The sequence below is a fragment of the Lithobates pipiens genome, unplaced genomic scaffold, assembly GCF_037356315.1.
Source record: "Lithobates pipiens isolate NorthernLeopardFrog02 unplaced genomic scaffold, aLitPip1_a1.2 Scaffold_16, whole genome shotgun sequence".
NCBI classification, from domain to species: Eukaryota; Metazoa; Chordata; class Amphibia; order Anura; family Ranidae; genus Lithobates; species Lithobates pipiens.
This window is the reverse complement of record NW_027507748.1, coordinates 614,816,832-614,844,284: the sequence shown is the minus strand read 5'-3', so window position 1 is coordinate 614,844,284 and position 27,453 is coordinate 614,816,832. Positions and strand designations below refer to the sequence as shown.

At 43.8% G+C, this 27,453-nt stretch overlaps 1 protein-coding gene across 1 annotated transcript in view; it reads right to left on the bottom strand.

Annotated features, from left to right (window-relative positions):
- PAN3 (poly(A) specific ribonuclease subunit PAN3) overlaps window positions 1–27,453 on the bottom strand; it is a 115,743-nt gene that overhangs the window by 51,587 nt on the left and 36,703 nt on the right. Inside the window, exons 6-7 of the mRNA XM_077484076.1 lie at window positions 4,430–4,677; window positions 1,536–1,640 (exon numbers count right to left, since the gene is read on the bottom strand). Of these exons, the coding sequence (XP_077340202.1) occupies window positions 1,536–1,640; window positions 4,430–4,677 (353 nt within the window). The remainder of the gene's footprint in view (window positions 1–1,535; window positions 1,641–4,429; window positions 4,678–27,453) is intronic.

Sequence of the window (27,453 nt, the reverse complement as noted above, 5' to 3'; positions counted from 1 at the left end):
GGGCCGTCCAGCCCCCTGTAGTGATAGCAATCATTGCGGTGATATTAGGGGCCACAACCAAAGCAGAACACATTTCTCAGACAAGCCCATGCATCACAGGGGAAATTGGTGAATAGATGTTAAACTCTCACCACTCCAACTTGAAAGGTGGTTTTGGACACCTGAATCATGGGCATGAGCCCTTCTGGGAAGTGTAGATGTGATTGGCCATTCAAATCACTTCTATAAAGTGGAAGGCCAGGAGAAAACCCAAATGTAAAACTCTTAGCTTCAATAAAAAGGGTTATAAATGAACCCATTTGATATAGTACCACAAACACAATTTACAGATAAAGGTCTTCTGGCATGGAGGAAAGAAAGTGTATGTTCCCAAATAGAATGCTGCTTGCAGAAGTGTGTCCAGAGGGTGGTGATCGATGGCATTTTCTGAATGGTTTGGAATTGTGAGCAGTGTACCCCAGGGCTATGTCCTGGGACCAATTCTACTTCACTTGTTCATAAACTATACAGGAGGTTGGCATAAAAAAAAAAAAAAAAAAAAAAGGAGCAAGCCCAGTGTTTATTGCCCTGCTTGGTCTTGTATAATCAGCAAACTTCACAGCAAGATATACCAACTTTCCAGGAAAGCCCAGTTAAAACAGAGTGGTGGGCAGCTATATGGCAGATGAGGGTCAATGTATGAAAAATAAATGTGGTTGGGAGCTTAAAATATAGATGCAAGTTGCACGCTAAGGAAAGAACCTCTGGGGGAACATCGAATGGATAAAGATCTGGGGGGGGGGGGTTCTAGGAGAGGACAGGCTAAGAAATGTTATGCAATGCCAAGTTGCAGCAAGCAAGGCCAGCAGACTATGGGGCCACACAACAAACCTGGGATGAGAAATATTCAACAGTGTAAGGGGTTCTTTACAGTGAGGGCAGCAAAATGAAAGATAGCGCTTCAACACGTTTTAATATATATATATATATATATATATATATATATATATATATATATATATATATATATATATATATATATATATATATATATATATATATATATATATATATATATATATTTTTTTTTTTTTTTATTTGTTGCATGCTGGTGCTGGCTCCAATTCACAAGTTGACACATCCAGGCCAACAGAATTTCAGAGAGGCAAGAAATGCCAGATCCCATATTTCTCAAAAGGTGAACCTTCACGCCCAACTTAGGACTTGGACCCCCAACCATCCCACTTTCCTGGGAAACATGCTAAAAACTAGACAGATCTAATAAACTGAGCTAATGTGTATGTCCCGAGCTGTAATAATTTGTGCCATTAGTGAAAGCAGTTTTCATCTTCATTCCTTTAAGCAGTAACAAATCTTTATTAGTGGTAGCAAAATTTTATTTCTTTGTACACAGCGAGTCTTTGCTGCAATAGGAAAAATATAACTGCAAATAGCCCAGGTCAGCAAAAAAGGGGGTTAAGGAACATTACATCGTAAAAGAAAAAAAACAAACACTAAAAGCAATTACATGGAGAAGATAAGATCTTTGAACATACCTGCCTGAGTTCATCGGCCATGAAGAAGGAAGGTGCATTTGCTTTTGGCTGCATGTAAGCCACATGAGGAGCAGCAGGAGGATAAATGTGATAGTTTGGGAACACCTTTTTGTAAGGGAAAAAAGAAAGATGTAAAAAGGTTAACTTTTACTTTTAGCATTAAGGGCTCATTCACACTGGAAAGGTATAACCGTTTTAATATGCATTTTAGAATATGTCTTGCAGTGCCATTTTGACCTCAGAGTAAAATGGGTTTCCTTCTGTTACAGAAAAACAGAGTGAAATAAACTGCAACACGTACAAAAGTTCAAAAATTATGCAAGGAATTAGCTAAAAAAAAAAAAAAAAAAAAAATTGTTTTAATACCCAAGTTGCACCTTTTCATTTGTGCCGATGCCACACAGAGCTAGCAGTTCTGGAACAAGTGGTGTCAGGGTTTTATTCTTTCCATGCAAGAATGCAAAATTACACACCACATGTGTGCAGCTGCCCCTTTAACCAATCTGACCAAAATTACATACATTGTATAGTAGTGTCACGTGTGCATACGGGTCATCTCTTTACAGGGGTGTTCAAACTTTTTTCAAAGAGGGACAGATTTGATGAAGTGAACAAACGTGCGGGCCGACCATTCTGTGAACCATTAAAATATGGTCTAAGTGTGTTCATTCGAGTCCTAATACATTGCCCAACAAGAATTCTCTTGCCTTTGTTGCTGTGCGAGTAAAGAGGCGTTATTTGGATAGACTGTATTTATTGGCATATAACATGCACCTTCACTTTAAGAGGGAAGATTCAGAAAAAAAAAAAAACTTAACATTTTTAATAAATACCTGTGAAGCAAAATAAGGACAAGTGTCAAATGCAGCAACGGCCTCACTACCCATCCGTCCTGAATGCAGACTCACCATTGCCATCAGTGCAGCCCAATTCACACACACCTGCAGCCTTGGAGGAGACACGGAGGGGGCAGGACGTGCACTGACATACAGGACTAACTCCTGTTTTAATCGGTGGCCTCTGTAATAGAAAGTCTCGCCTCCTGTGATGGACAGAACAGTCATCCAATGACAGGGCTTCCTTTTACAGAGGTCCCTCTAAAAAGGAAATACTCCTGTACGGCACTCATCCTGCTCCCTCCCTGTCCCTTCCAAGGCAACCAGCATGTACATCTTTTGTGGCCCCCTGGTGCTCAGGGATTCGTTGGGGGCCACAAAAGATATACATGTCAAAATGACCAGGCAGGCCATCCAAAACTGGAACACGGGCTGGACTTTGGACATGCCTGTCTTATGACAAGCTTTGATTGCTTTCAGACGTGCATTCAAATGCACATCAGGCAGTTGCACAATTCAAAAAAGAGAAATACTGACTTAGGCTATCTGTCATTTCCGGGTGTATTATGGAGTGCCCTCCACTAGTCACTGTGGTTCTTCTTGCTGGCCACCAAAATAAACCATGGCGCCCAAGAAGGGGACACAGCAGTGGTGCTGCTAGCGCCCTGGAGAGAAGTATTCATTCTTTTCTATTATAGGGTGCAGAGGCCTCAAGTGTTTTTAGGGTGGCTGCTGTGGAATAGTGGCACAGAAGGAAGACAGCTCCATGGGAGACTGTTCCGGGCTCTTTTTTTTTAAAGTAAGGACTTGTCAAAAACGAGCTTATAGTTTAACAGGGTTGTCGTGACAAGGCCCTTTTACTCATCAACATTAATAACAGTGAAGAAACTACCTAGAGGTTGATCCTGAAGGTCCTTGTCATCAACATGGGGCAGGGTACATTGGGGAGGGGGGGGTGGGTTGCGCCTCAAGGAAAAAAAATATATATATATTTCTCACACATTCAGCAGGGAAGCCCCCTCCTTCGCAACTATCTATATACCGTGTGTTTATAGAGAGCTTAAAGTAAAAAAATAAATAAAGCAAAATGCATGAAAACTGCATGCAAAAGCACAGAAAACCGCAAACCGTTCCTGAAAAACGCATCAAGAGCAGCCACATAGCTGTAAACCTAGACTTACACAAGTTGCTGCAGCTGTGGCCTGCAGGGGATGGAGTGAGATTTGCCTGCCAGGATCCTCAACAGCTTGTGTAGATGGTGAGAAGTAAATGGGGGAAAAAAAAAAAAAAAAAAAAAAAAAAAAAAAAACTAGCGTGGTTGTAAAGGCAGTTTTTTTTATCATAAGGCATTCTATGCATTAAGATAAAAAGCAATCTGCTTCCAGCAGCCACCCTTTACTTACCCGAGACCCATCTCCATCCAGCAATGTTGCATGAGAGATTCAGCTGTCTGGACACTCCCTCATTGGCTGAGATGTAGCAAAGTGCCATTGGTCTCCCGCTGCTATCAAAGTCAGTGAGCCAATGAGGAAGAGGGGCGGTCTATGCCACAGCTCAGTGCCTAAATGGACACCGGGTGCTGCGGCTCGGGTGCCCCAATAGCAAGCTGCTTGTTGTGGGAGCATGCAACGAGAGAGGGGCCAGGAGAGCCAAAGAGGGACCTGAGACTAGGAGCATCTGGGCTGCTCTGTGGGAAAAAAAAAATAAAAAAAAAAATAAAAAAATAAAACACTACACAGAGCAAGTATGACAGGTTTTTTTTTTTTCTCTTTTTAAAATGACTTTAGCGCTTTAACTTTCCAAGCAAAAATTACTAAACCTGGTTACACACCAGTCATGTAGTGCGAGGGCCTGCACCTGGTAAATCTAAAAGGAAACACTTGAAACAAATTTAAACACCCTTAGGGCCAGTTCACATCAAGAATCACAAGAACAAGCTGCTCGATGCAGTCTGGTGTGAACCTGCCCTTACGGACAGGCAAACTTATAGCAAAATAGTTTCCTACTATTTAACGACAAAATGAAAATATGCATCTGCAATTATGCTTTTGCACATACCATTCCGGTGAGTGGTGCTGGAGTGGTGTCTGTGTAGAAATAGGTGGTTCCCCCAACAGTCTCCTTCTGGATAACCTGTCCTGCAGACGGGGGTTGGGAAACGGAGTTAGTAACTGGTGTTGAGGCACTAGTCGGCACCATGTAAGTAGCTGGGTTGGGTGTGTGACTTCGCCTTCGCGGGGCAGGAGAAGTGTGTGGTGTGATTTTAGGGGAATGGAGAGGGGAAGACCCGGCAGACAGCGACATCCCTAAAAAAAAAGACAAAGACATGGCTAGAGTCAGTAACTGTAAATCAAAAGCCTTCACAGTGTAGAGAAAAAAAAAAAAAAAAAAAATTAAAAAGAATACATATAGACCTACCATATGCTTTTGGGTGTTAAATGCATTTGACGATGCAACCTAGGACTGCTATTAAAAAAAAAAAATTATCTAAAATATTCTAGTGTGATTCAGATGAATGTTTAAGCACTGTAAAGTGTTTTCTCAAAAGTACATTACGTGAAAGTGAATTGTATGCATGTAATAGTTGCAAAAAAGCGGCTAGAAATTGTCAAAACAAATATTTAGCTCTATGTAGCACATTGAAGCCCAATACACACCATCAGATTGTCTGCAGATTTACCAAAACCATGTAGTGCAAGGGCCTGCCTGATCGCATACAATTTGACGCTTTTAAGGTTTGACCTCACATTTTATGGTTTTGGTAAATCTGAAGACAAAAGTCAGCAGAAAATCATTAAAAAGCATAGTATGAAATGCAATAGCAGATTGATTTGTGTTGGGAAACCAAAGAAAAGCAAAAAATAAAAAAAACCTCTAAACACCTTGCAGAGTCTGAAAAACAAAACCTACATACTACTGTCATAATTTGCACAATTCACATAGAAAACCTAAATAATGAAAAACCATTTCACTTACAACTAGTGGAAACTTCCACATGGAACCGAAAGGACAGTTTTAGGGCATGCCACTAAAAGCCTGCCATAACTGCTATGTGCAAAAACGCTTATAGAAATAGCTCTCATGGGACTATGACACAGCTGGGTTTGCAGGCACATCTGGCCAGACTTATTGCACGGCCTTTAAAGCTGAACACACACAGAAATGAACAATTACATTTATATGTAGAGCTGGCCATAGACAGATTGAAATGTCGGCTGGTTCAGCCGGAACTGGCAAAATTACATTTTTTGTAGAACATTTTGGTGCAAGAAGCAGACGTAGATTTTAAGCAATTCCAGATACATTGTGAACATGCGGTATAGTAGCTAGCAGGTTCAAACCTGTCAAGCGCTTGATAAAACATGTAAACATTTCATAAATGCATGGGGCCTTCAACAAGCTCTGAAAACAAATGCCCATGTAAACTAGGCCCTATAAACATCTTAGACGAGGTTTTGGGACCTTAACAGAGCTGAAAACTCAGATCAAATTATAAAATTCAAACCAAATAGCTCCTGCAGTCAACTCTTGGTCGAGCAAGGACGCATCCACCCGCACAGGAAACCACTAAGGGTGTCACTGCCAACCGAGCAAGTGTAATGGACAGGCAGCGACTGCAGGATAGTTTGCCAAATACTGCAGACTCAAATAGGAGGGAGACAGCACAGGCACTGAAGCACTCTGCTCCTCCCACCCTATAGAAAGGTATTCCAGAGCAACGCCTCATCTACGGTTGACAACATGTTGGTAAGCAACAGTAGCTGCAGCGTTCTGGAATGCTTTTCTATAGGATGGCCAGGCAGAGCGATAATTTGGCAAACTATGCAGTGGGTGCTGCCTGTCCATTACACTTGAACCAGCGGTAGTGACACCCTAGAGCAGAGGCACCCAGTGCGAGCAGCACCCCCGACGGAAGGGATGTGGGGTCTCCTTCCTAGTCCTGCGCAGTAGCCAAACAGCCCATATCTTTTCTGAGGGAGGCGTCTCAGCTGCAGTACAATTATATGAGAGAGCCTTCCTGGAACTGGAAGGCATTAGGACAAGGCGAGGGGTTTGTGTGCAGAAGGCCCTGGACTAGGAAGGTAGGGGTTGGTATAGCAAAGGATTGGGGGGGTGGGGGGGCGGGGATGAGGACATGGACTAGAATCTCCTTCTCAGTCCTGGGCCTCCAGACATTTGCTGTGCTAGACATGGACTAGAAAAGGATTGTGGGAAAAAGGCACTGAATTAGGAGAGGGGGAGTGCAGAGGAGCATACAGCAGAGGCCCTAAACTTGAAAAAAGGGGGGCGGGGGTTGGTGCGGGAAAGGACCTGGATTCGGAGGGCATAGGAGGTTCTGAATCGGTGGAGCTGGAGGAGGACTTGGACTAAGATGGGAAGGGGTGCAGAGGAGGCCCCGACTACGAAATGGTGGTTGGTATGGTAAAGGCCCTTTGATTGGGGGGGGGTACAAGGGAGATACTGGACTAGGCGAGTGGGTGCCTGAAGGTCCCAGATTAGGAGAGGGGGATATATGGAGGTCCTGGACTAAGACAGCAGATGTCTGGAGGCCCAGGACTATGAGAGGATTGTGGAGCACCAACTTCTATGGGTGAAGCTCTGGTGGCTGCAGATGCAGCAAAAAGTGGAGCAGACAAACTGGAGCAGCTGTGCATGGCACCCAATCAGCTAACTTTCAAAGCTAAACAAACTGAAGTTGGAAGGGGATTTGTTGCCATGTGCAGCTGTTCTAGATTCTGACTTCACCAGTTTTGATTTCCTCGCTGCAGTTTACATTTGACTACTGCATTCTAAGTACAGCACATTCTTTGTAAAAGGCACAAGATTTTTTACCCTCATGCACGCTATACATGAAGCCTGTGTGCAGTAGTAATACTAATACTTTACTGAACCCCCCCCCCCTCCCCCTCGATCCAGTGATGTCCATGAGATCCTTGACTCTGCAGGGACTTGCTCTCCCGATTGGCTTTTGGCAGCAGTGGGAGCCACTGGCTCCTGCTGCTGTCAATCACAGCCCATGAGCCAATCAGGAGACGGAGTGGGCAGAGTGAGCCACGGCTCCATGTGTGAATGAACAGTAGGGGTGCACCGAATGTGTTTTTTGGTGCCGAAACCAATACCAAAAATGAAAAAACACACTAGGCCGAAAACCGAAACCACACCGATGCATATTTAAAAACATTTTTTATACAGGAGATGGTCAGAGACTGGGGAAATGGTACAGGAGATGGTCAGAAACTGCACACATGATGATACAAGAGATCAACGCAGCCTCACCAGTGCCTGTCATATGCAGCCAGCCTGCGAAGGGAAGAGGAGAGCTGCCTCCATCGACTGTTTGATCACAGGGTCGGGAACATCACAGCTTTCAGTTCAATAGCTGTGTGTTCCTGCCCCCCCCCCCCCCCCCCTTGTCCGGGACTTTGATAGATGGATCACCTGTCCAATCCTGCAGGTGATCGATCTATCAAAGTCACCGGACAAGGGGCAAGGGTTGTATGCTGTGGCCGGGAACACACAGCTATTGAAATTAAAGCTGCGATGTTCCCGGCACTGATCAAACAGGAGCGGCTCTCCTGCACGATTGCTTTTCATGATGGGTGGCATCGGGGTAGGGGGTGAAGCCCCGTGCCCCACCAAGTCGATGCCCCATTTTCGGCTCTATTATCGGCCGTTTTTCTCTTTCGGCAAATTGCTGAAAAGGGCATTTTCGGCCGATATGTTTCTGCGGTCGAAATTTCGGTGCATCCCTAACAGCCGTGGCTTTGGAGTGCACCTGCTTGGGGGCCCCACCATAGCAAAATGCTTGAAGTGGGGGAAACCTGGAGAGAGGGGCTAGGAGCACCAGCAAGGGACTCAAGAGGGTCCAGGCTTCTCTGTGCATTACACAGAGCAGGCAAGTATAACAGGTTTGTTATTTAAAAAGGGACTTTAAATATCACTTTAACCACTTCAGTCCCAGAAGGATTTACCCCCTGAATGACCAGGCCATTTTTTGCCACAGAACTGCGTAGCTTTAGCCGACAGCTGCATGGTTGAGAGACCTTGTACCCAAGCAAAAATAGATTCTCTCTCTCCCCCCCCCCCCCCCCCCCAAAATAGCTTTTTGGTGGTATATCACCACCTCTGGTTTTAATTTTTTGCGAAAAAAAAAAAAACCCTGCAATAACCGAATATTGGTTTGCACAAAACTTGTGTCTACAAACTAGGAAAAATTACTTTGCTTTTACTGGTAATGGCTGCAATCAGCGTTTTAGCGATGTTTAGGCGGACAAATCTGACCTCAAGTGACACTTTGGGGACCAGTGACATTACAAAAAAAAAATTATTTCACCAATGTATAAAAATGACACTGGCAGGAAAGTGGTTACCACTAGGGGCGATCAAGGGGTTAAGTGTGTTCCCTTAGCGTGTTCTAACTGTAGAGGGGTGGGCTCAATGGGACACGATAGATCACTGCTCCCAATTACTGGGAACAGTAGATCTGACATGTCCCATGTCAGAACGGGGATCCGCCTTGTTTACACTATCAGATCCCCGTTATGCCTCTACTAGAGATTTCCTGGGTGTGCTCTTACAGTGTGGGGGCTGGGCTCACTGGAACACCAGAGAGATCGCTGGGAACAGCAGATCTCCATGGAGGTCTCCTGTCAGAATGGGGATCCGCCTTATTTACATAACAGATCCCAGTTCTGCCTCTGTATACCACGATCGCGGGCCACAGTCCTCACGATGCGCTCCAGTCCAGTGGCACATGCACAGTTTGCGCAATCGAACAGACCTGCCGAGATACATATACACACTAAATAAATAAATAAATATATATATATATATATATATATATATATATATATATATATATATATATATATATATATATATATATATATATATATATATATATATATATATATATATATATATATATATATATATTTATTACACGCACACCTTTAAGCTCCTCCCACTGTTGATGCAATCTGACCATACCTAGTTTTGGCGCAGAACCACTACATTGCCACATCATTTTCCCTTAAGTGGAAAAAAAAATAAAAAAATAAAAACCACACACACGCCAATTGGTTTCTATGCAGAGCTGCACAAGATTTTGTACACTACAGTTTTAGTAAAATCAACCGCCAATGTCCAGATTCAGGTGGTAGAAATCTTCAGTGGAAAGGACTAAAGCCTTAAGGCTAGGTTCACACTTTTACAACAAACGCTCCGACATTGGGAGCTCACATGACTTGTGCAAGTCAATGGTTCCCTATGAGAGCCGTCTTAACTGGTCTGACACAAGTCGGTCCAAACTTAGAAAAAGGAAAACCACCACCACACAAGCATGGGGTTCCCCCTTCAAGGCTATAACAGGCCCTTCTTTCTTGTGTAGATATTAGGGGGTACGGCACCCCAAAATATATGGATCCTACCCCCCCCCCCCCCCCAAGCACTTTGTCCCCATGTTGATGTGAACAAGGCCCTCTTTCCCAACAACCCTGGCAGGTGTTGTCAGGACTTAGCAGAATCTGGAAGCTCCCTTTAACAAGGGGGCACCCAGATCCCGGCCCCCTATGTGAATGTGTTTTTTTTTTTTTTTTTTGGGGGGAAAAAAAAAAACGACTTACCGTTGACAGCATTTCTAAGAGCCTTTCAGGACAGCCTTGGAGAGCGCAGCTCCACCCATTTTCCAGGAAACAGACTTTAAAGCCCTCCTCTTCCACCATGGCTTCAGTTATTGTGTGGTTTCCGGCATACTGGAAAAAAAACAGCACAGAAAACTACTTCTAAGATAAAGGGAGTGAAGTAGCGGATGTCCTGTAAGGCTCTTAGAAATACAGTCACGAGTCTAACCAAGTCTCAAATCGCCTTTCAGGACAACCTTGGAGAGGATAACCGAGAAACTTGCCCCCTAGGGTGAGACTACTGCCTGCAGTACCTTCCTGCCAAAGGCTTGACCGGCGGCTGACAGCAAGTCCAACCTATAGTGTCAGAAATGTAGATTAGTTGACCAAATGGCAGCCTGGCAAATTTTTTTCAGGCGTAGCACCGGTCCTTTTGGCTCAGGAAACTGCCATGGATCTCCTAGCATGAGCAATACTTGAGGGGGGGTGGATGTATTTCTCCCTTGGGCTTGTAGACCTCCGATTGTAAATCTAAGCCATCTGCCCAGTGTGCTTTTGGAAACTCTCCTTTATGTGAGCCTGTGACTGTTATAAAGAAACAAACATTTCATGTCCAGTGTGTCAAAAGCTTCTTCTCCTGGACTGGCAGGAGCTGAAGAGAAAGTGGGCAGGACTATATCCTGTGAGCGGTGAAAGGTCAAAGAAACCTTGGGTAGGAACGCTGGGTCTGTTTGAAGGATCAATGTCTGAAAAGACCTTCACAAAAAAAAGAAAAACCCACACCCCCCGATGGAGCTGCCACCTGGGTTTCCAGGGTGCTGGATGCCAGCCCCTTCTTTCCATCATGGAGAAATTCTAAGACCGACACTAGACTTTTGATCTGGAGGCCCTTACAAGTGCACCGGGAATTACATTTTTTCCCCCCCAAAACTCTCAGGTATATAGCCCAAGTGACCTTTTTTCTACTGGAAAGTAGGGTCTTCACTAATCAGACAGTCCCTTGACGTTCAGAAACCAAGCAGTTAGATGTAGTCGGTCTGCTTCCGGATGTTTCACCGATCCCAGCATTAGAAGATCCTTTCTGGGCGGCATCTTCCATGGAGAGTCTGTGGCCAGCTTTAGTAGCGTGGCATACCAGGGCCTTTGGCCAGAAGTGAGTGGCCAGGATCAGATTGGCATTTTTCACCCTAAATTTCCTTAGAACCAGTGGGTGGAGAGAAGGTGTAGCACAGCTGGTAATGCCACAGATGACAGATCTATGCCTACTGTCTGGTCTTCACTGAGAACTTCTGTACTTTCAAGTTCTGTTGGCTGGCAAACAGGTTTGAAGTTGTCCCACAAGATAGGCTCAGATGTCGGTGGGTTTAAACAGACATGTCCATTTACATCCAGCACTCCATAAAGAGCATTGCATGGAGTAATGTGGTATGCAAAATAAACACTTGACAGGCAGACCCCAAATGGCCTGTTCATGCAAAAGGGGCCCAAGATTGATTAAATGTGTTACCTGCCATATTCTTTAGGTAAGGAGGCTACACAATGAACAACAATGGTTGTTTACTGTTCCTTCTCACAATGCACAACTGCACATCTACCAATAAAGTGCACTGAAAACAATGAACACTTCAGAGAAACAAGATAATCTGTGCCATTGGACTTGCATTATGTGGTTGAAGAAAAAAATTGCTTAAATTCCCCCATCAAAACAGTCAGTGTTGATGAGGGAAATCCCTCCTGCAGTGCTATTGGGTTCTGCTTAAGAAAGGCTGAATTTTTTTTGTACTTCTCCAGATTGCACCAAAAACAAGAACATAGGGCTATGTTATGCAACAATGCAAATATGGGAGAGCAAACAAGTTGGAAGAAAAAACACACACACACACACACACACACACACACACACACACACACACACACACACACACACACACAGCATTAATTTGCTTGTAAGCACAAAGGAGCAGAAATTGAGACCTTTTACTAGAGATAGACATTAATAGATTGAGTGTAAAGCAAACTGTTTTTAGCTTTGCAGCACTATTTTATGGCTTTTGCACTTTAACAAAATAGTGTTAAAACCAGTCTCTGCATGGCTCTTACTTTTATCAACAAGGGCTTTTTTGCACAAGACAAGATTTTGCCAGCTTGCAGGAGGAGTGTCACATGTGTCAATGTGTTAACCACTTCCTTCCTGTAGACCATTCCTGAACTGAAGAGGAATACTGTTATGGTAGCAGCTAGCTACCATAACCCCAGTATCCCTAAGAGCTGGCGATTGTTTTTCAGATAAAAGTGGTCTCTGCGGCGGATTCCTTGTAATAGGAATAAAAGGCACTTTTTTTTTTATTATTTATTTATTAAAACCAGTGAAATAAAAAAGGTAAAAAAACAAAACAAAAAAAATTAAACGCACCCCATCCCGCCAAGCTCGTGCACAGAAGCGAACGCATACGTGATTTTTTTAAACATCGCCCGTGGAGATTTTAAAGGGTAAATGTTTGTCGCCATTCCACGAGTGGGTGCAATTTTGAAGCGTGACATGTTGGGTATCAATTTACTCAATGTAACATTATCTTTCACAATATTAAAAAAAAAAAAAAAAAAAAAAAACCCTTAAACTTTTAAGCACCAAATCTCAGAAATAGGCTCGGCAACTAAGTTGTTAAACAGCTCAAAGTCCCATCTCCCACTCTGTGCATAACGACAAAGGAAATGTAACCAAAAAAAAAAAAAAATAAAAAAAAAAAAAAAAGCAGTAAACTTAACAGCAATGGAGGATTTTTCTCTTTAGAGAAAGTCATCGAACACTCCTTCTCACCATGCTGGTGTTCACTTGCTATTCCTACGCCACAACTCCCAGCGTCAGATGCTAAAACCAGCCATGCATGGATCAAAATTTGGCTGGTTCATAAGGAAATGGCTGCATTTCAATCCATGTATGAGCAGGCTGGTTGTACACACAATCAAGTTGTGTACAAACCAGCCTGTAGGGTTTTTCATGAACAATCAGTGCCACTAGCTAGAGCCAGAAACACTGATCAGCATGTTCTGATGGTGGGGAAGAATTCCCACATCCACGTTGAATGTTCTTGATGGGAATCCGATTTTTGTGTTAAACCCACTGTTTGCTTTTTTTTCCTCCTCCTTCGCCCCACGATATCAATTCTTTGGAAGTTGAAAATCAGATTTAAGCCAAGATTAGACTGCCTTCTATACTGCCATTCCTTTGAAAAGCAATCATTTTCGCAGGCATTCGAAAAGTGGTAACTTCACGTTTTACCCTGTAAATGCTACACTAGGAATGGGTGGCATTCCCTTGTGTAGCGGGAACAAGCGTTTCCACTCACAATTTGCACACAATTTCATATGCCACACGGAAAAGAAGCTCATGTGCCTTTTTGGGTGACAAGCATAGCAAGTTTTAAAACTCATGTTTTGCCACACAACTAACGCAGTATAATTGTGTTGGGGGTGCCATTAAAGAACGGCACCCAAAAGTGTGTCACATGCTTGCATCGCTGTCACGATCTGGGGTAGAATTGCAGAGATTCTGCCTATGATCCCAAATCACGAGATGTGAATGGAACCTCTAACATGTTAACGTGTTAAAGTGGTTGAAAAATCTCCAATTACGAAAAACAAAAAGTACATCCTTCTGTAGTTGGTACTAGTGTAAATCCAAAGCACCAAGCGTGGTTATTCTTTAAACTCTCCCAATGTGGGCATCAGCATGAGTCGCTGACAGAACTCCAAGACAAACAGCCTCCCGGGAGACAGCTCGTCCCTTCAAAAACAGGAATAATGACTCGGCCTCAGCTCTGTTTTTCTATGAATCTGTACGGGAAAGCATGTCCTTCCCCACCACCATCAGATTACAGGGAGCTCTGTGCGCTAGTTCTGCAGTGTGTAATGTCATATCCCTGTCCCCTGCAGCTGAGAAGAGTCCTTTGATCTGTGGTTTTGTAGAAGGCTCTACAGGAGAAATTTCTGCAGATGCATAGGTACAACTTATGTAGGAAGATTTGTTTAATCTCTGGTCATTCAAGGCCAGTCACTTCAGTAGGTACAAGCATTTTAAAAGCACTTTAATTTTTTTTTCCTTCTTTGCTGTTTTAATGTGTCTGCCTAGGTTCACTTTTTTTTTTTTTCCCTGTGAATTAAACACACACCTCACACTGCATGCTTATGGGAAGTCATACCTATTTTTTTTGGGGGAGTTTATATTGCTCGAGTGCAGACATGCATTTTTAAACTTACATCTGTAAAATAGTATAATGATCATAAAATCAAATATCACTTTGAAATTAGAATGAAACCCCAAGATATGAACCCAAGGCTCAAAAAGCACCTAAAGCTTCCACAGACTGGCCAATATCACCAAAACACAGCATAGCTTTCACTTCTTAAACTACTTTCATTTACCGAATGTCACGGCAAGCCCCAAAAAAGGAGAAGTGAGGGTTTAGCTCACGTAAAACAAAAACATGACATGAAAACAAGATGTTCAAAGTTATTTTGAGATTTGGAAAAAAAAAAAAAAAAAAAAAAAAAAAAAAACATGCACCTGAAGTGAACACTTCATATCATTTGGGAAGTTTGTAAGTTTGCATTGGAGTTTTTGGGGTCTGCAAACCTACTGTAGCCAGAGCTCCAAAAATGAGTGCATTATCCAGAAGGCAACTAGGTACAGGAAACACAGCAAGGAGATATTGTCTCACACGGGACAGAGCTGTGATGATTCCTGCTGAGCCGGCGGATGACAGGGCGGTCCCTGCACACTGGGACCGCCCTGTCAGATCTCCGCTCTCCCCTTTGGGGCGGGGGGGGGGGCGATGAACATGGACCGTCTGTCTGTATTACTCCGATCTGCAGACGGATAGAAAAATAGGATTTTCCTCCGTCTACAGAATCGGACCACAGCGGGGATGGATATCGGGTGTCAGCTGATGTTCATCTGCTAGCTCATAGGGATGCATGCATGTCCGTATTTCATCCAAAAACGGATGGATGAAATACAGACAGACATACTGTCCACACATGGGGGGGGGGGGGGGGGGGGGGGGGGGAGAAAGAGAATGACCCTCTAAAGAGATCAAAAAGCCACATTTTGGCTTGAACAAGAGATGATTACCACAAGCTGCTACTGTATATTCTAGACAGAGCAGTAGCTAGTCTAGTCTATCCTAGCATGCAAATTATTCGTTTGGTCCAAGCTAGACCAAACCAATTTAAGCGCCAGGGAAACCTGGAGCGCCGAGTCAGCAAAGTAGGGTTAAAGCCATTGTAAAGGCAGAAGGTTTATATATCTTAATGGTTTAAAGTGATACTGAAGTTCCCCCCCCCCCCCCCTTTAAAATTCCTTCCTAAACTTAGGGTGCATGTTATACACCGATAAATATGCCAAGTATAACCAGTTTCCCCCCTCCCCCGAAAAAATAAAGGTTATACTTACCATATTTATTGGCGTATAACATGCACCCCAATTTAGGAGGGAATGTTAAAAATGGGGAAAAAAAAAAAAAAAAATCTTACATTTAAAAATGCCCATCATGCAGCCTTCGTGTCATTGCAGCCTTGTCCCAGTGTCATTTGCAGACTTATCAGTGTAGCCTTGTTCCAGTGTCATTGCAGCTTTCCAGTTTTAAAAATGGCGCCAAGATACAGAGCTTGATGTCCTGTGTATCTCAGCGGCGCTCGGTGCCCTATTGTCCCAACCTATGATGGGCATAACAGGTCCAATGGCAGGACTTGGCGTGACTGAGCAGAGCAGAGCATACACGGCTCCACACAGTCACACCCGGTCCCCGTGTTATGCCCATCATAGGCCGGGACTGGGCGTGACTGAGTGGAGCCTACTCTGCTATGATCTCGGCGGGTCTCGCTCCTCCGCTCACAATCAGCGGGGGATAGGCATACAACATGCACCTACAAATTTTCCCCTGATTTTAAGAGGGGAAAAAAAAAAAAATAAATAAAAAAAATAAAAAAAAGTGTTATACGCTGATAAAGGTAATTGCTCTGTGCAGTCACTTTAATTTAAACATTTATTGTAAAGTCTCAAGGTTTTTCACCTTAATGCAGTCTATGCATTAAGGCAAAAAACCTGTGCTGGAGGGAGAGACGAACGGCTGCAGAGGCAAGGTGAAAAAAAAAAAAAAAAATATATGAATATAAAGTGTCCACAGTAAAATGTCAGTGCCAACTATCAGAGCCAGGAGTCATTGTCCTGGTGCTCCAGGGCCTTCAAAAGTGTAATAGGTAGTCAACAAGTTAGATGTGTAATTTATGATCCATGCGATGGTGCTCCCTGCATGTTGGGCCTCTAAGTGAGTAGGCTGTGGGAAAAAGTCACATGTGGCATTGTAATACGCAGAATGTATTTTGGGGGCCATGCGAGAAACATACATACATACATACATACATACGTGTGTCTTAATTTTGCAAAGAATTGTGTGAAAAAAAAATAAAGTGACATCAAAAGCTCACCATGCGAGGAGTATGGCAGCGTGAAGCCACAGCTCCTCGCCACAGACCCAGCGGAGCCATACATTGCGGCATAGGGCACAATGTAGCTGCGATTTATAGCAGCAGAGACCCCGGACAAGTGGCGGATCATGTCTAGGAGAAGGAAGGAGAGGAACCCGCCGGGTAAGATGACAGACTTCTATCCGTATGCAGTCAGCACACAGGGCCAAGATGGCGACCGCCACGGCGGCAAACAGGGAGATCAGCGGAGGAGGCGGGGGGGAGGAAGAGCAAGGGGGACACTACTGACAGGCAGGCAGTGGGAACTGCACCATATGTTCCCTCTTCCCAGTCCTCCTCCAGCACTAACAGCCCCCTGAAAACTAAGCAGAAGCTGCCGATGGACAATGATACTGCAGGTGGGGACACAGGCATGCAATTAGATGACACCCTGGAATTTCAGGACACTATAGCAGCATTCCCCACAAATAACCAGCCTGTGATGGATTCCACCTTGAAGGAAATGCTGGTGTCACTCAGAAGTGCAATGCACACTGACATGCTGCAGCAGATGCAGAACGGTAAAGCTGAAGTAGCGGAAGTGAGTGACAGTGAGCCACATTGAGGGGAACATGGGAGAGATAACGACAACTTTTAACAGCATGGTAGACGCACATACTGAGCATGATGAGGACATAACATGTCTCAAGTCAAAGGTTGCGGACCTCGAGGACCGTTCCAGAAGGAACAATGTTAAGATAAAAGGGATCCCCGAAACGATCAAGCCCCAAGAGTTAATGGCATTCTTAAACATATTGAAGGAAGTGCTCCCTGACCTTCCCCTGGAAGAATTGGCTATAGACCGTATCCAGAGGCTTCCAAAACCACGTCATAACCCAGCAAAGCACCCAAAGGATACTATTGCTAGAATCCATTACTACAGGGTGAAGGAAAAATGTATGTATGCTGCACGGCAGGTGGATCGACTACCTGAGAGTACTCGGGGGCTCTCCTTTTTTGCAGCCTTATCTGCTCATACTATGCAAAGAAGGCGGAACCTAGTGACAATCACAAAACCACTAAGAAATCACAATATTCCATATCGTTGGAACTATCCCACAACATTAATTGTAATGAGAGATGAGAAGGAGTTCCGTATCGCCACAATGGAGGAAGGTTTACAATGGTTGAGGAAATGGGGTATTACCCAAAATCAGGAGGAGGCAGTGGATACCATGCAGAACTCGCCCAACTGTTCCGAGGCTTGAGAAACGTATGTTTAGACATGGTGCCCTACCACGTAGACGTACCCAGTCACGATGCTCTCTGGAGGGATCTCCTGGCATCCAATGACTTTACAACCCCATAAGTTAGCAGGTGTCCCTGCTCAGATTTCTAGGAATCAATTTTTCTTCTTCGTGTCAAAGCGCAGTATTTGCGTGAAGTTGAGCTTCTTAATATCGTTCTGGTTTTACTATCGAAGTTATAGTTGCTCTTAGGAGCAATACTGGACTTAGTGTTTTACTTTACATGTTTCGTTTTATTAGAGCGCTCCTTTCCTGATCATCGGCGACATCTCAATAGAGTGTTGAAGTGCAAGCCTCGTTTTCTTCACTGTTCCTGACAACTGGGTGGAGCTACGAAATAATCTCACCACGGTCATAGAGATCTATCCTCCTGAGGGGACATGGATCCAGTTGGAATCCACGACTGGGGTAAGCAGCCTCGCCTGTTTTTTGTTTGCATTCTGACACTTACATACGCATTATTGCAGAGACCGTAGTTACCCAAAAAAATGGCCTTTAAAATTTCATCTCTGAATGTTAATGGTCTGAACTGCCCTCAAAAAAAAAAAAAAAGACATATGTTGTGGAAAGAGGCTCAATCAAAAGTGCGACCTATTTTGCATCCAGGAGACTCACTTCAGGGAAGGCAATCACCCAACCTCATCTCAGACAATTCCTGCACGTTTACTATGCAAATTCAGCTAACGGGAGGAGTTGCTAGCCTGATTAAAAACACAGTGGCGTTTACGCATATAGCTAGCTACCTGGATGTGAATGGGCGGTATATCATTAGTGTACGAACTCAAGCAAGTGGTATACACTTGAATTAACATATATGTGCCGAACACGAGGCAGATTCGTTTTCTGAACCAACTATGGAAAAAAGAGGATAGAGAGATAGAGAGGCACAAGCCAGGCCATATTATCTGCGGCGATATGAATGCAATACATAACAGATGGACGTGTCCTCGATGCCTCAAAAGGGCAGCAGACCCGATCTAACTCACTTTATAAGATCTACTGGTCTTTATGATGTGTGGAGATGCCACCATTCAACGGAGGGGGATTATTCTTTTTTTCACGAGTACACCTTTCCTACTCAAGGATAGACACGTTTTTACTGGACACATTTTTGTTACAACACATTTCTGATTCAGACATTGGGACTATTACTTGGACGGATCACGCTCCGGTGTCCATACCAGTGGGCAATACTACCTTCTCATCACGAGCAAACAGATGGAAAATAGATTGGAGGAAGCTAGGGCATTACAGGAAAATATCCAGGACTATTTTGACATCAATGATAATCAGGAAGTAGATCCATTTATTCTTTGGAACGCCCATAAGGAGTTTGTTAGGGGTCTAGCAATTAAGAGGTGTACTATATTGGGGAGAAGGAGGAGGCAGCGCATGGATGACCTACTGAAGCAAATTGAAAATTTACAAACTTTGAATAAAAACAACCCTACAGTAGTTGTCAGTTCTAAATTAGTGGAAGCCAGACAACACTCATGCAACATACTCAAACTGAAAGCTGAATTCTACACACATTACAATAAAGCTGGGAAACTTATGGCCAACCAATTGAAGGAGAGAGCAATTAGGCAAAAAATACATTTTTCACCTCTTTACACACTCCAAGCTGACAAACCCAACGTACATAGCTGACGCGTTCAGCAGTTACTATTCTAGCCTGTATAATCTGGGGTCGGATGCGGATTCTCCTCAGCCTACTCCAGAACTGATAGACCAATTCCTACACAACATTTCCACCCCTAAATTAGACTTGGAGGACAAAGACAGGCTTAATGCTCCATTTTCACTTCCCAAAATTCTGAATTTTTTTTTCTAGTCTACCGAAAAATAAAGCACCAGGCCCAGATGGTTACTCCTCAGAGTACTATAAGATACGCGGATATTTTAGCCCCAATTCTGCAGAGGGTGCATCATGCTGCTGCCTCCTTGTCCTCCTTTCCGCCAGAGATGCTGGAAGCAACTGTGATTACGTTACCTAAACCTGGGAAGGAGCCAGATGAGGCTCAAAACTTTAGACCAATATCACTTTTAAATGTTGACATAAAAAAGGTATTTGCCAAGTTGTTGGCGAAAAGAATAGCAGGAATATTACCGAGGCCGATTCAGCCGGACCAGATGGTTTGTGTCGGGTAGGCAGGCCACGGATGCTACAAGAAGGATTTTGAATTTGATTAATTCGGTGTCCGGGGCAGGGGTCCTTTGGTCCTCCTGTCCCTGGACGCCGAAAGCTTTTGATAGGATACATTAAGGCTACTTGAAGGCTGTTCTTTCGAGGTTCGGATTTGATGGTAGGATCCTCTCCGCCATATTGGCCTTCAACTCGGCTCCAACCACACAGGTCTTCACGGAAAGCTTGTTCTCCGAGAAATTTGTCATTACTAACGGAAGACAGGGGTGTCCACTCTCACCCCTAATCTTTGCCCTAATGATGGAGCCACTGGCAGAGAGGATCAGATCCAACCCCCTTATTAGGGGGATCCAGGTAGGACCAGAGGAGCATACAATAACGTTGTTTGCGGATGTTATAATGTCACTGGAGGACCCACTCCGATCACTAGTGGAGGTACATAAGGAAAGAATTGGAAGAATTTCATGCAGTGTCCTTTTACAAAATTAATGCCACTAAATCCAGTATTCTGGGGATCTTAGTAAATCGAGACCTGAGGGCGCAGATTGAATCTGCCCATGTGTGGGCGTAGGATTCGATTCAGTACCTGGGAGTGGTGATGACAGCTTCAGTCTCGCAACTCTATAAGTGTAATTTTGAAACAGTACTTTCAAACTTTGAAAAGGAGAGGAGTAGACTAAAAAAAAATGTATCTGACATGGTCGGGTAGACTGGCTGCATACAAGATGTTTCTACTCCCTAAACCATTATATTTATACAGGGCCTTGCCTATACAGCTCCCAATGTCCTTTTTCAAGATTATGCAGCGTTCCCCATCGAAATTCCTATGGGAAGGGAAGAGGGCAAGATGCACCCATTCCCTTCTCATTAAACAGATTAGCTGGGGGCATGGGAGACCCAGACTTGAGAGATTACCATATAGCGGCTATACTAGACCAGCTTAAACACTGGTTTCATTCCCCAGAGGTGACTCACTGGCGCAGTATAGAGCAAGCACAAGTTGAACAGGGAGACCTTACTGACCTACTTCTATCACAAACGATAGCCGACCCCATGAGATCAACACAGCCCCCGACCATAAGGGCAACACTGCAGGCTTGGAAATTTTTCCTTCAACATAAAAGTACAGCGAAAATATATAAGCAAGTCCCAATTCCGTTAACTGCTCTCTCGTTTCTTTCCCCTGATTTGAAACTGAAACACTGGGGGAATTATGGAATAAACTATATACATGACTTATATGACCGTGGGAAGATGAACACATTTGCACAATTACTAACCACACACTCTCTACCGGCTAACGAATTTATAACTTACGCCAGGGTCTCTAGTATTCTGGCAAATAAAAACGTGTGCTATGTAGACTTATCAGAGAAGCTGTGGGAACTGTGGCAACCCTCACCCAAACTTAAAGGCATCTCAGTTGTCTACAATGACCTTCAAGACAAAAGATGTTTCCAAATGTCTACGCAGCACCTTAAATGGGGAGCTGACCTAAATGTTACCATTTCAAGGGATCAGTGGTCACAGGCGATTAAAAGTACATACACTTATAAAAAATGATCCAACTTTAGAAAAGCTGCCCATAAGATACAGATGGTACAAGACTCCATATACTTTGGCGAAATTCAAAGGCAACACCTCCAACCTTTGTTGGAGAAGATGTGGTCAGGTGGGCAACCTGACACATACGTAGCTTTTGGGTGGCAATTGCAAGAGTAATAGCGAGAATTACTGGTATCTTAAATCCTCTTAAAGCAGAGCAGGCCCTTCTGAGCGTAGACATATATATCCTACATTTTGCCGGACCGTAGCACTACATGTTTTGTATGCAGCCCGGTTAGTGCTTGCACAGCATTGGAAAACCGACATTGCCCCATCGGTAGGGGAGGCACTGCAGTTGGTAAATGACTCCATTTATGAAAAACATGGCAACTAAAGAAGGTTCTCTAAAGTTTCTCACGAAATGTTGGGATTTATGGTCTAGGGTCTGGAGGAAACAGGCCACGATTTAAACAAGGGATCAGTGGGGTATCAGTATGGCATCCCTTAAAAATGTTAGTAGAATTGCTCACAGGGGTCCCCCATGTATGTTTGGTTGGATAAAGCTGAATTGTATGCTCTTTAAAGTCTGGTAAAATATATACATCTCATGGTTAGTCAGATTCTAGATATTGATGATGTTAGACGAATCAGGAAAGGAGTCTGCGCACGCTTTTATTCTTTATTTTACAGTAATTGTAACATTTATATACTGAAAACTTAAATATTTTTGGGGAAAAAAAAAAAAAGCTCACCATGCCTTTTACTAGATACCTTGGAATGCCTACTTTCATAAAAAGGAGTCATTTGGGGGGTATTTGTACTTTCCTGGCTTGTTCAGGTCGCAAGAAATGAGATAGGCCACCAGTACATCAGGTGTGATCAATATTTTGTGATTTGCACCACTGCTTGTAGACTCCAACTTTCACAAAGACCAAATAATTTGTTTTGTTTTTTTTACCAAATATATGTAGCAGTATAAATTGTGGCCAAAATTTATGAAGAAAAAAAAAATTAATTAGCAAAGTTATCACAGAAACAAAGAAAAATGCGCTTTCAAAATTAGTTTTTTTTCATTTATAGCGCAAAAAATAAAATAAACCTAGATGTGATCAAATACCACCAAAAGAAAGCTCTATTTGCATGAAAAAAAAAAAAAAAAAAAGGACAAAATTTGGGTGCAGTATTACATGACTGAGTAATTGTCAAAGTGAGCACCGAAAGCTGAAAATTGGTCTGGTCATGAGGAGGGTTTAAGTTGAGATAACACACTTGGAAAGCCCACACTCCTTCAGAATGTGGGTTTCAATAGCCAAGCCATTAAATTTAGTGTTCGTAAAGTAGGATAGAACATCGGCCCCTGTGATAGCAGGTCTGGCCTTAGTGGGAGAGGCCAAGGATCCTCCACTGCCATCTTTACGATCTCTGCGTACCATGACCTTCTGGGCCAAGCTGGTGCTACCAGAATTATCGGCTTGCTTTCCAGCTCGATCCTGCAAAGAAGTCGAGGTAGCAACTGAAAACCAGGGGAAAAGCGTAGATCAGTGAAAACTGATCCCACAGGGTTACCAGCGCATCTATTCCGCAATGCGAATGGATCCCTTGTTCCGGACACAATGTTGACCAACTTCATGCTGAATTTGGACACTAGAAGATCCATGTCTGGAGTCCCCCATCTTTGGCAAACAGCCCGAAACATTTCAGGGTGAAGAGACCACTCCCCTGGGAATAACTGCTGGTGACTTGGATAGTCCGCCTGCCAATTTCTACTCCCGGAATGAAAACTGCCGATCGGGATGGGACATTCCTTTCTGCCCAAGTAAGGATATGGTTCACCTCTCTGAGCTGAGAGACTGATGGTGCCCCCTTGGTGAAAACACACACACACACAGTCCAATTGAATCCAGACTTGACAATTTATCATGGAGGTCCAGGTTTTCAGAGCCAGATACACTACCCGAAATGCTGGGATGTTGATGGGCAGGGCTCTTTCAAGTTTTGACCACTGTCCCTGGACAGTAGTCTAGTACCACTCCCCAGCTTGAGAGACTGGCATCTGTCGTTACTACTTTTCAGATTGGTCTGAAGGATTTCCCCTTCAGCAAATTCTGGCTTCGCAACGACCAACTGAGGCTTTGAGACACTTGGGGACAGCCATAGTGGCATGCTTGGATAGTCTTGTTACAAGCAGAGGAGGATTCTGTTTTGCAACAGTCATGAATGGAACTGGGCATAGGGGACTGTTTTTAATGAAGCTACCATCTTTCAACAACCTCATGCAAAGGCGAATTGAAGGATTTGTTTTTGACCTGACCATCCGTACCAGCTCTTGTATGGAGCTGATCTTTGCTGGAGGCAAGAACATCCCTTTCTGAGCTGTATCTATGATCAGGCCTAAGTAATCCAGCTTCTTACTGGTTCCAAGGATGACTTCTCTAGGTTGAGGATCCAACTGAGCCTTTCCAGGTTGTAATGCGTACCCTTGGCCTTAAGCGAGTCACTGACTGGTCTATTAATAGATCGTCTAAGTACGCCAACACTATTATGCCCTGTGCCCTCAACCTGGCTAGAGGTGAGGCCAGTATTTTTGTGAATACCCATGGTGCTGTGGCTAGCCGCAAACTAAAAAGAAATTGTCATGATGTATTTATACAAATCATCGCTCCCCATGAAATGGGAAACTAGACAGTAGGTTTTTGCAGGGTGCTTCCGAAGCTCAACCTTTTAGCCAAAGGGTCCTACGCATGTGTACTAGCACAAGTGCGAGACGCCTGGGGAATAGAATCCTTTATAGCAAGGATATGCAATTAGCGGACCTCCAGCTGTTGCAAAACTACAAGTCCCATCATGCCTCTGCCTTTGGGTGTCATTGTTGTGGCTGTCAGAGTCTTGCTATGCCTCATGGGACTTGTAGTTCTGCAACAGCTGGAGGTCCGCTAGTTGCATATCCCTGCTTTATAGCATCTATGGCAAAACAATGCTTTGGTAAATCGGCCAACTCACTTGTCTGTTGCACAGGGAGCTCGTTAAGGGTCTCTGCAAAATGGTCTTTTAAGGACTGACAGATGCCTATAGCTGCAATTGCAGGCTAAGCAACAGTACCTGCTAAAGACAAAAAGGAGGATTTTAACCACTTGCCTACTGGGCACTTAAACACCCCTCCTGCCCAGACCAATTTTCAGCTTTTGGTGCTCTCACACTTTGAATGGCAATTACTCAGTCATGCAACACTGTACCCCAAATTAATTTTGTCCTTTTTTCCCCCCATAGAGCTTTTTGGCGGTATTTGATCACCTCTGGGGGTTTTTTTTTTTGCGCTATGAAAAAGACCGAAAATGTAGAAAAAAAAAACAAACAAACGCATATTTGTTTGTGACAAAATTATGCAAATTATAAATTTTTCTTCATAAATTTTGGCCACAATTTATACTGCTACATATATTTGGTAAAAATAACCCAAATTAGTGGATATTATTTGGTCTTTGTGAAAGTTAGAGAGTCTACAAGCTGTGGTTCAAATCATACAAAATTGATCACATCTGACGTCAGGAAAGTACAAATACCCCCCAAATTACCCCTTTTTGGAAAGTAGACATTCCAAGGTATTTAGTAAGGCATAGTGAGCTTTTTGATGTTGTAATTTTTTCCCACAATTTTTTTGCAAACTTAAGATTCCCCCCCCAAATTGTTATTTCTCTCACATGGCATGTGTATACCACAAATGACACCCCCAAAAAAATTCTGCTACTCCTGAGTATTACAAGACCACATGTGTGGGACTTTCACAGCCTGGCCACAGAGAGGCCCAACATGCAGGGAGCGCCATCATGTGTTCTAGGAGCATAAATTACACATCTAACTTGCTGACTACCTATTACACTTTTAAAGGCCCTGGAGCACCAGGACAATGACACGTGACACTGACACGTGGCACTGATGACACTGACACACATTTGTTTTTGTGAGGAGGGAGAGCGGCGCTGAGAGATGATCTCATATGTTTACATATGAGATCATCTCTCATTGGACACGCCGATCGCGCTGTAAACGGCCGCTGTGATTGGCCGTTTACAGCGATCTGTGACTGGCTGTGTCCAAGGGACACGGCCAGCACAGAACTTCCCCGATGCGTGCCCAGAGGTGAAGTAAACAGGAGGCCGTCCAGGGACTGCCTCCCGGCAGTTAGCGTCCGCTCTGTTGCCATCTTTCGGCTATAGGGCAGGCGCGAAGCGGTTAAGCAGGAATGATAACTTTTTATCTGTCAGATCCTTTACATTTGTGCATTGCCCATTGGGCAAGTTAAACTTTAATTCACACTGGATCGCAGTTGGAACTTTCCATCTTTTGGAAAAATTTCCTCCATTAGGATAGAGAACAGACTCTTTGGAGGGAGAAAATGAACGATCCCATTTGGTATAAATAAGCTTCTCTAGTAATGTGTGGACTGGAAATGTGTGCACTGGTTGTGAAGGTTTCAAGGAACCCAGACTTTCAACTTGACTGTTAGGAGTAGCATGAAAGTGGAGCATACCATGTCCGTAAGGATTTGTACCTCAGATTGTGAAGCTGAAACGTCAACTGTTTAACCACTTCAGCCCCAGACCATTTTGCTGGTCAAAGACCAGACCACTTTTTGCGATTTGGCACTGTGTCGCTTTAACTGACAATTGCAAGGTCATGCGACGTGGCTCCCAAACAAAATTGGCGTCTTTTTTCCCCCCACAAATAGAGCTCTCTTTTGGTGGTATTTTATCACCCCTGCGGTTTATTTTTTGCGCTATAAACAAAAATATAGAGCGACAATTTTGAAGAAGAAAAAAAAAAAAAAAAAAAAACACAAAAACACTTTTTTCCCCCCTCAGTTTAGGCCGATATGTATTGTACATATTTTTGGTAATAAAATAAAAATATATAAAATCGCAATAAGCAATTGACTGGTTTGCGCAAAAGTTATAGCGTTTACAAAATAGGGGATAGTTTTATGAAATTATAAATTTTTTTTACTAGTAATGGCGGCGATCAGCAACTTTTATTGTGACTGCGACATTATGGCGGACACTGAGGACATTTGACACATTTTTGGGACCATTGTCATTTATACAGCAATCACTGCTATATAAATGCAGTGATTCCTGTGTAAATGACACTGGCAGTGAAGGGGTTAACCAGTGGGTGGCAGTGTAGGGGTTAAGTGTTCCTAGGGGTGCGTTATTGTGGGGGGTTGGGCTTTCATTTAGTGAACACTGATCTCTGCTTCAATCACATGGAGCAGAGATCAGGGTCACTAGTTGCTAGGCAGAATGGGGAGATGCCGTTTACAAACGGCATTTCTCCGTTCAGCCGCCCCGTGAGGCGATCGCGGGTATGCCCGCGGCGATCAAGTCCGCAGGACCCGCGACCGGACTCACTGGGGTCCCGACCGGCAGCGTGCTAGCGATGGCAGGGCGGCATTAGAGATTGGACGTACCTGTACGCCAATATGTCTGCCCGTGCCATTCTGCCGACGTACATCGGCGTGCGCCGGTTGGGAACCGGTTAAGCTGCAGAGGAGTACTCTGTTTTTCACAATCGTTTGAGGGCAATACCTCATCCTGTCCCCATTGTTCCCCTGGTAAGGGGTTTGGATTGGGAGAGGGAGCTAGCATGCTTCTTATCACCTTTAAGGGAGGGTGCGATTAAAGCCGATAATCTTCCTTCTAAGCCCTGCAGGGTAGAGGAAAATGGATCTTCAGTCACCTATACAGGAGCTGAAGTGTGAGCAGCAATTGCACCAATTGCTTCCAATGATTCACCCTGGCTTGCCATATCAGGTACCTCTGGAGAGGATGACAATGTGGAGGAATGTCTGGAGTTCCCAGCGCCTGTGGGTGGTTTTGGTGCCTTAGTAGTAAGCCTTGAAGCCATAGTGCAAAAAAGGTACTCCAAGAGAGAGACCCCCTTACACACTATTACTCCCTCTAGGGGAGTTTAAGGCATTTTACAATATAAATTGAAAGAAAA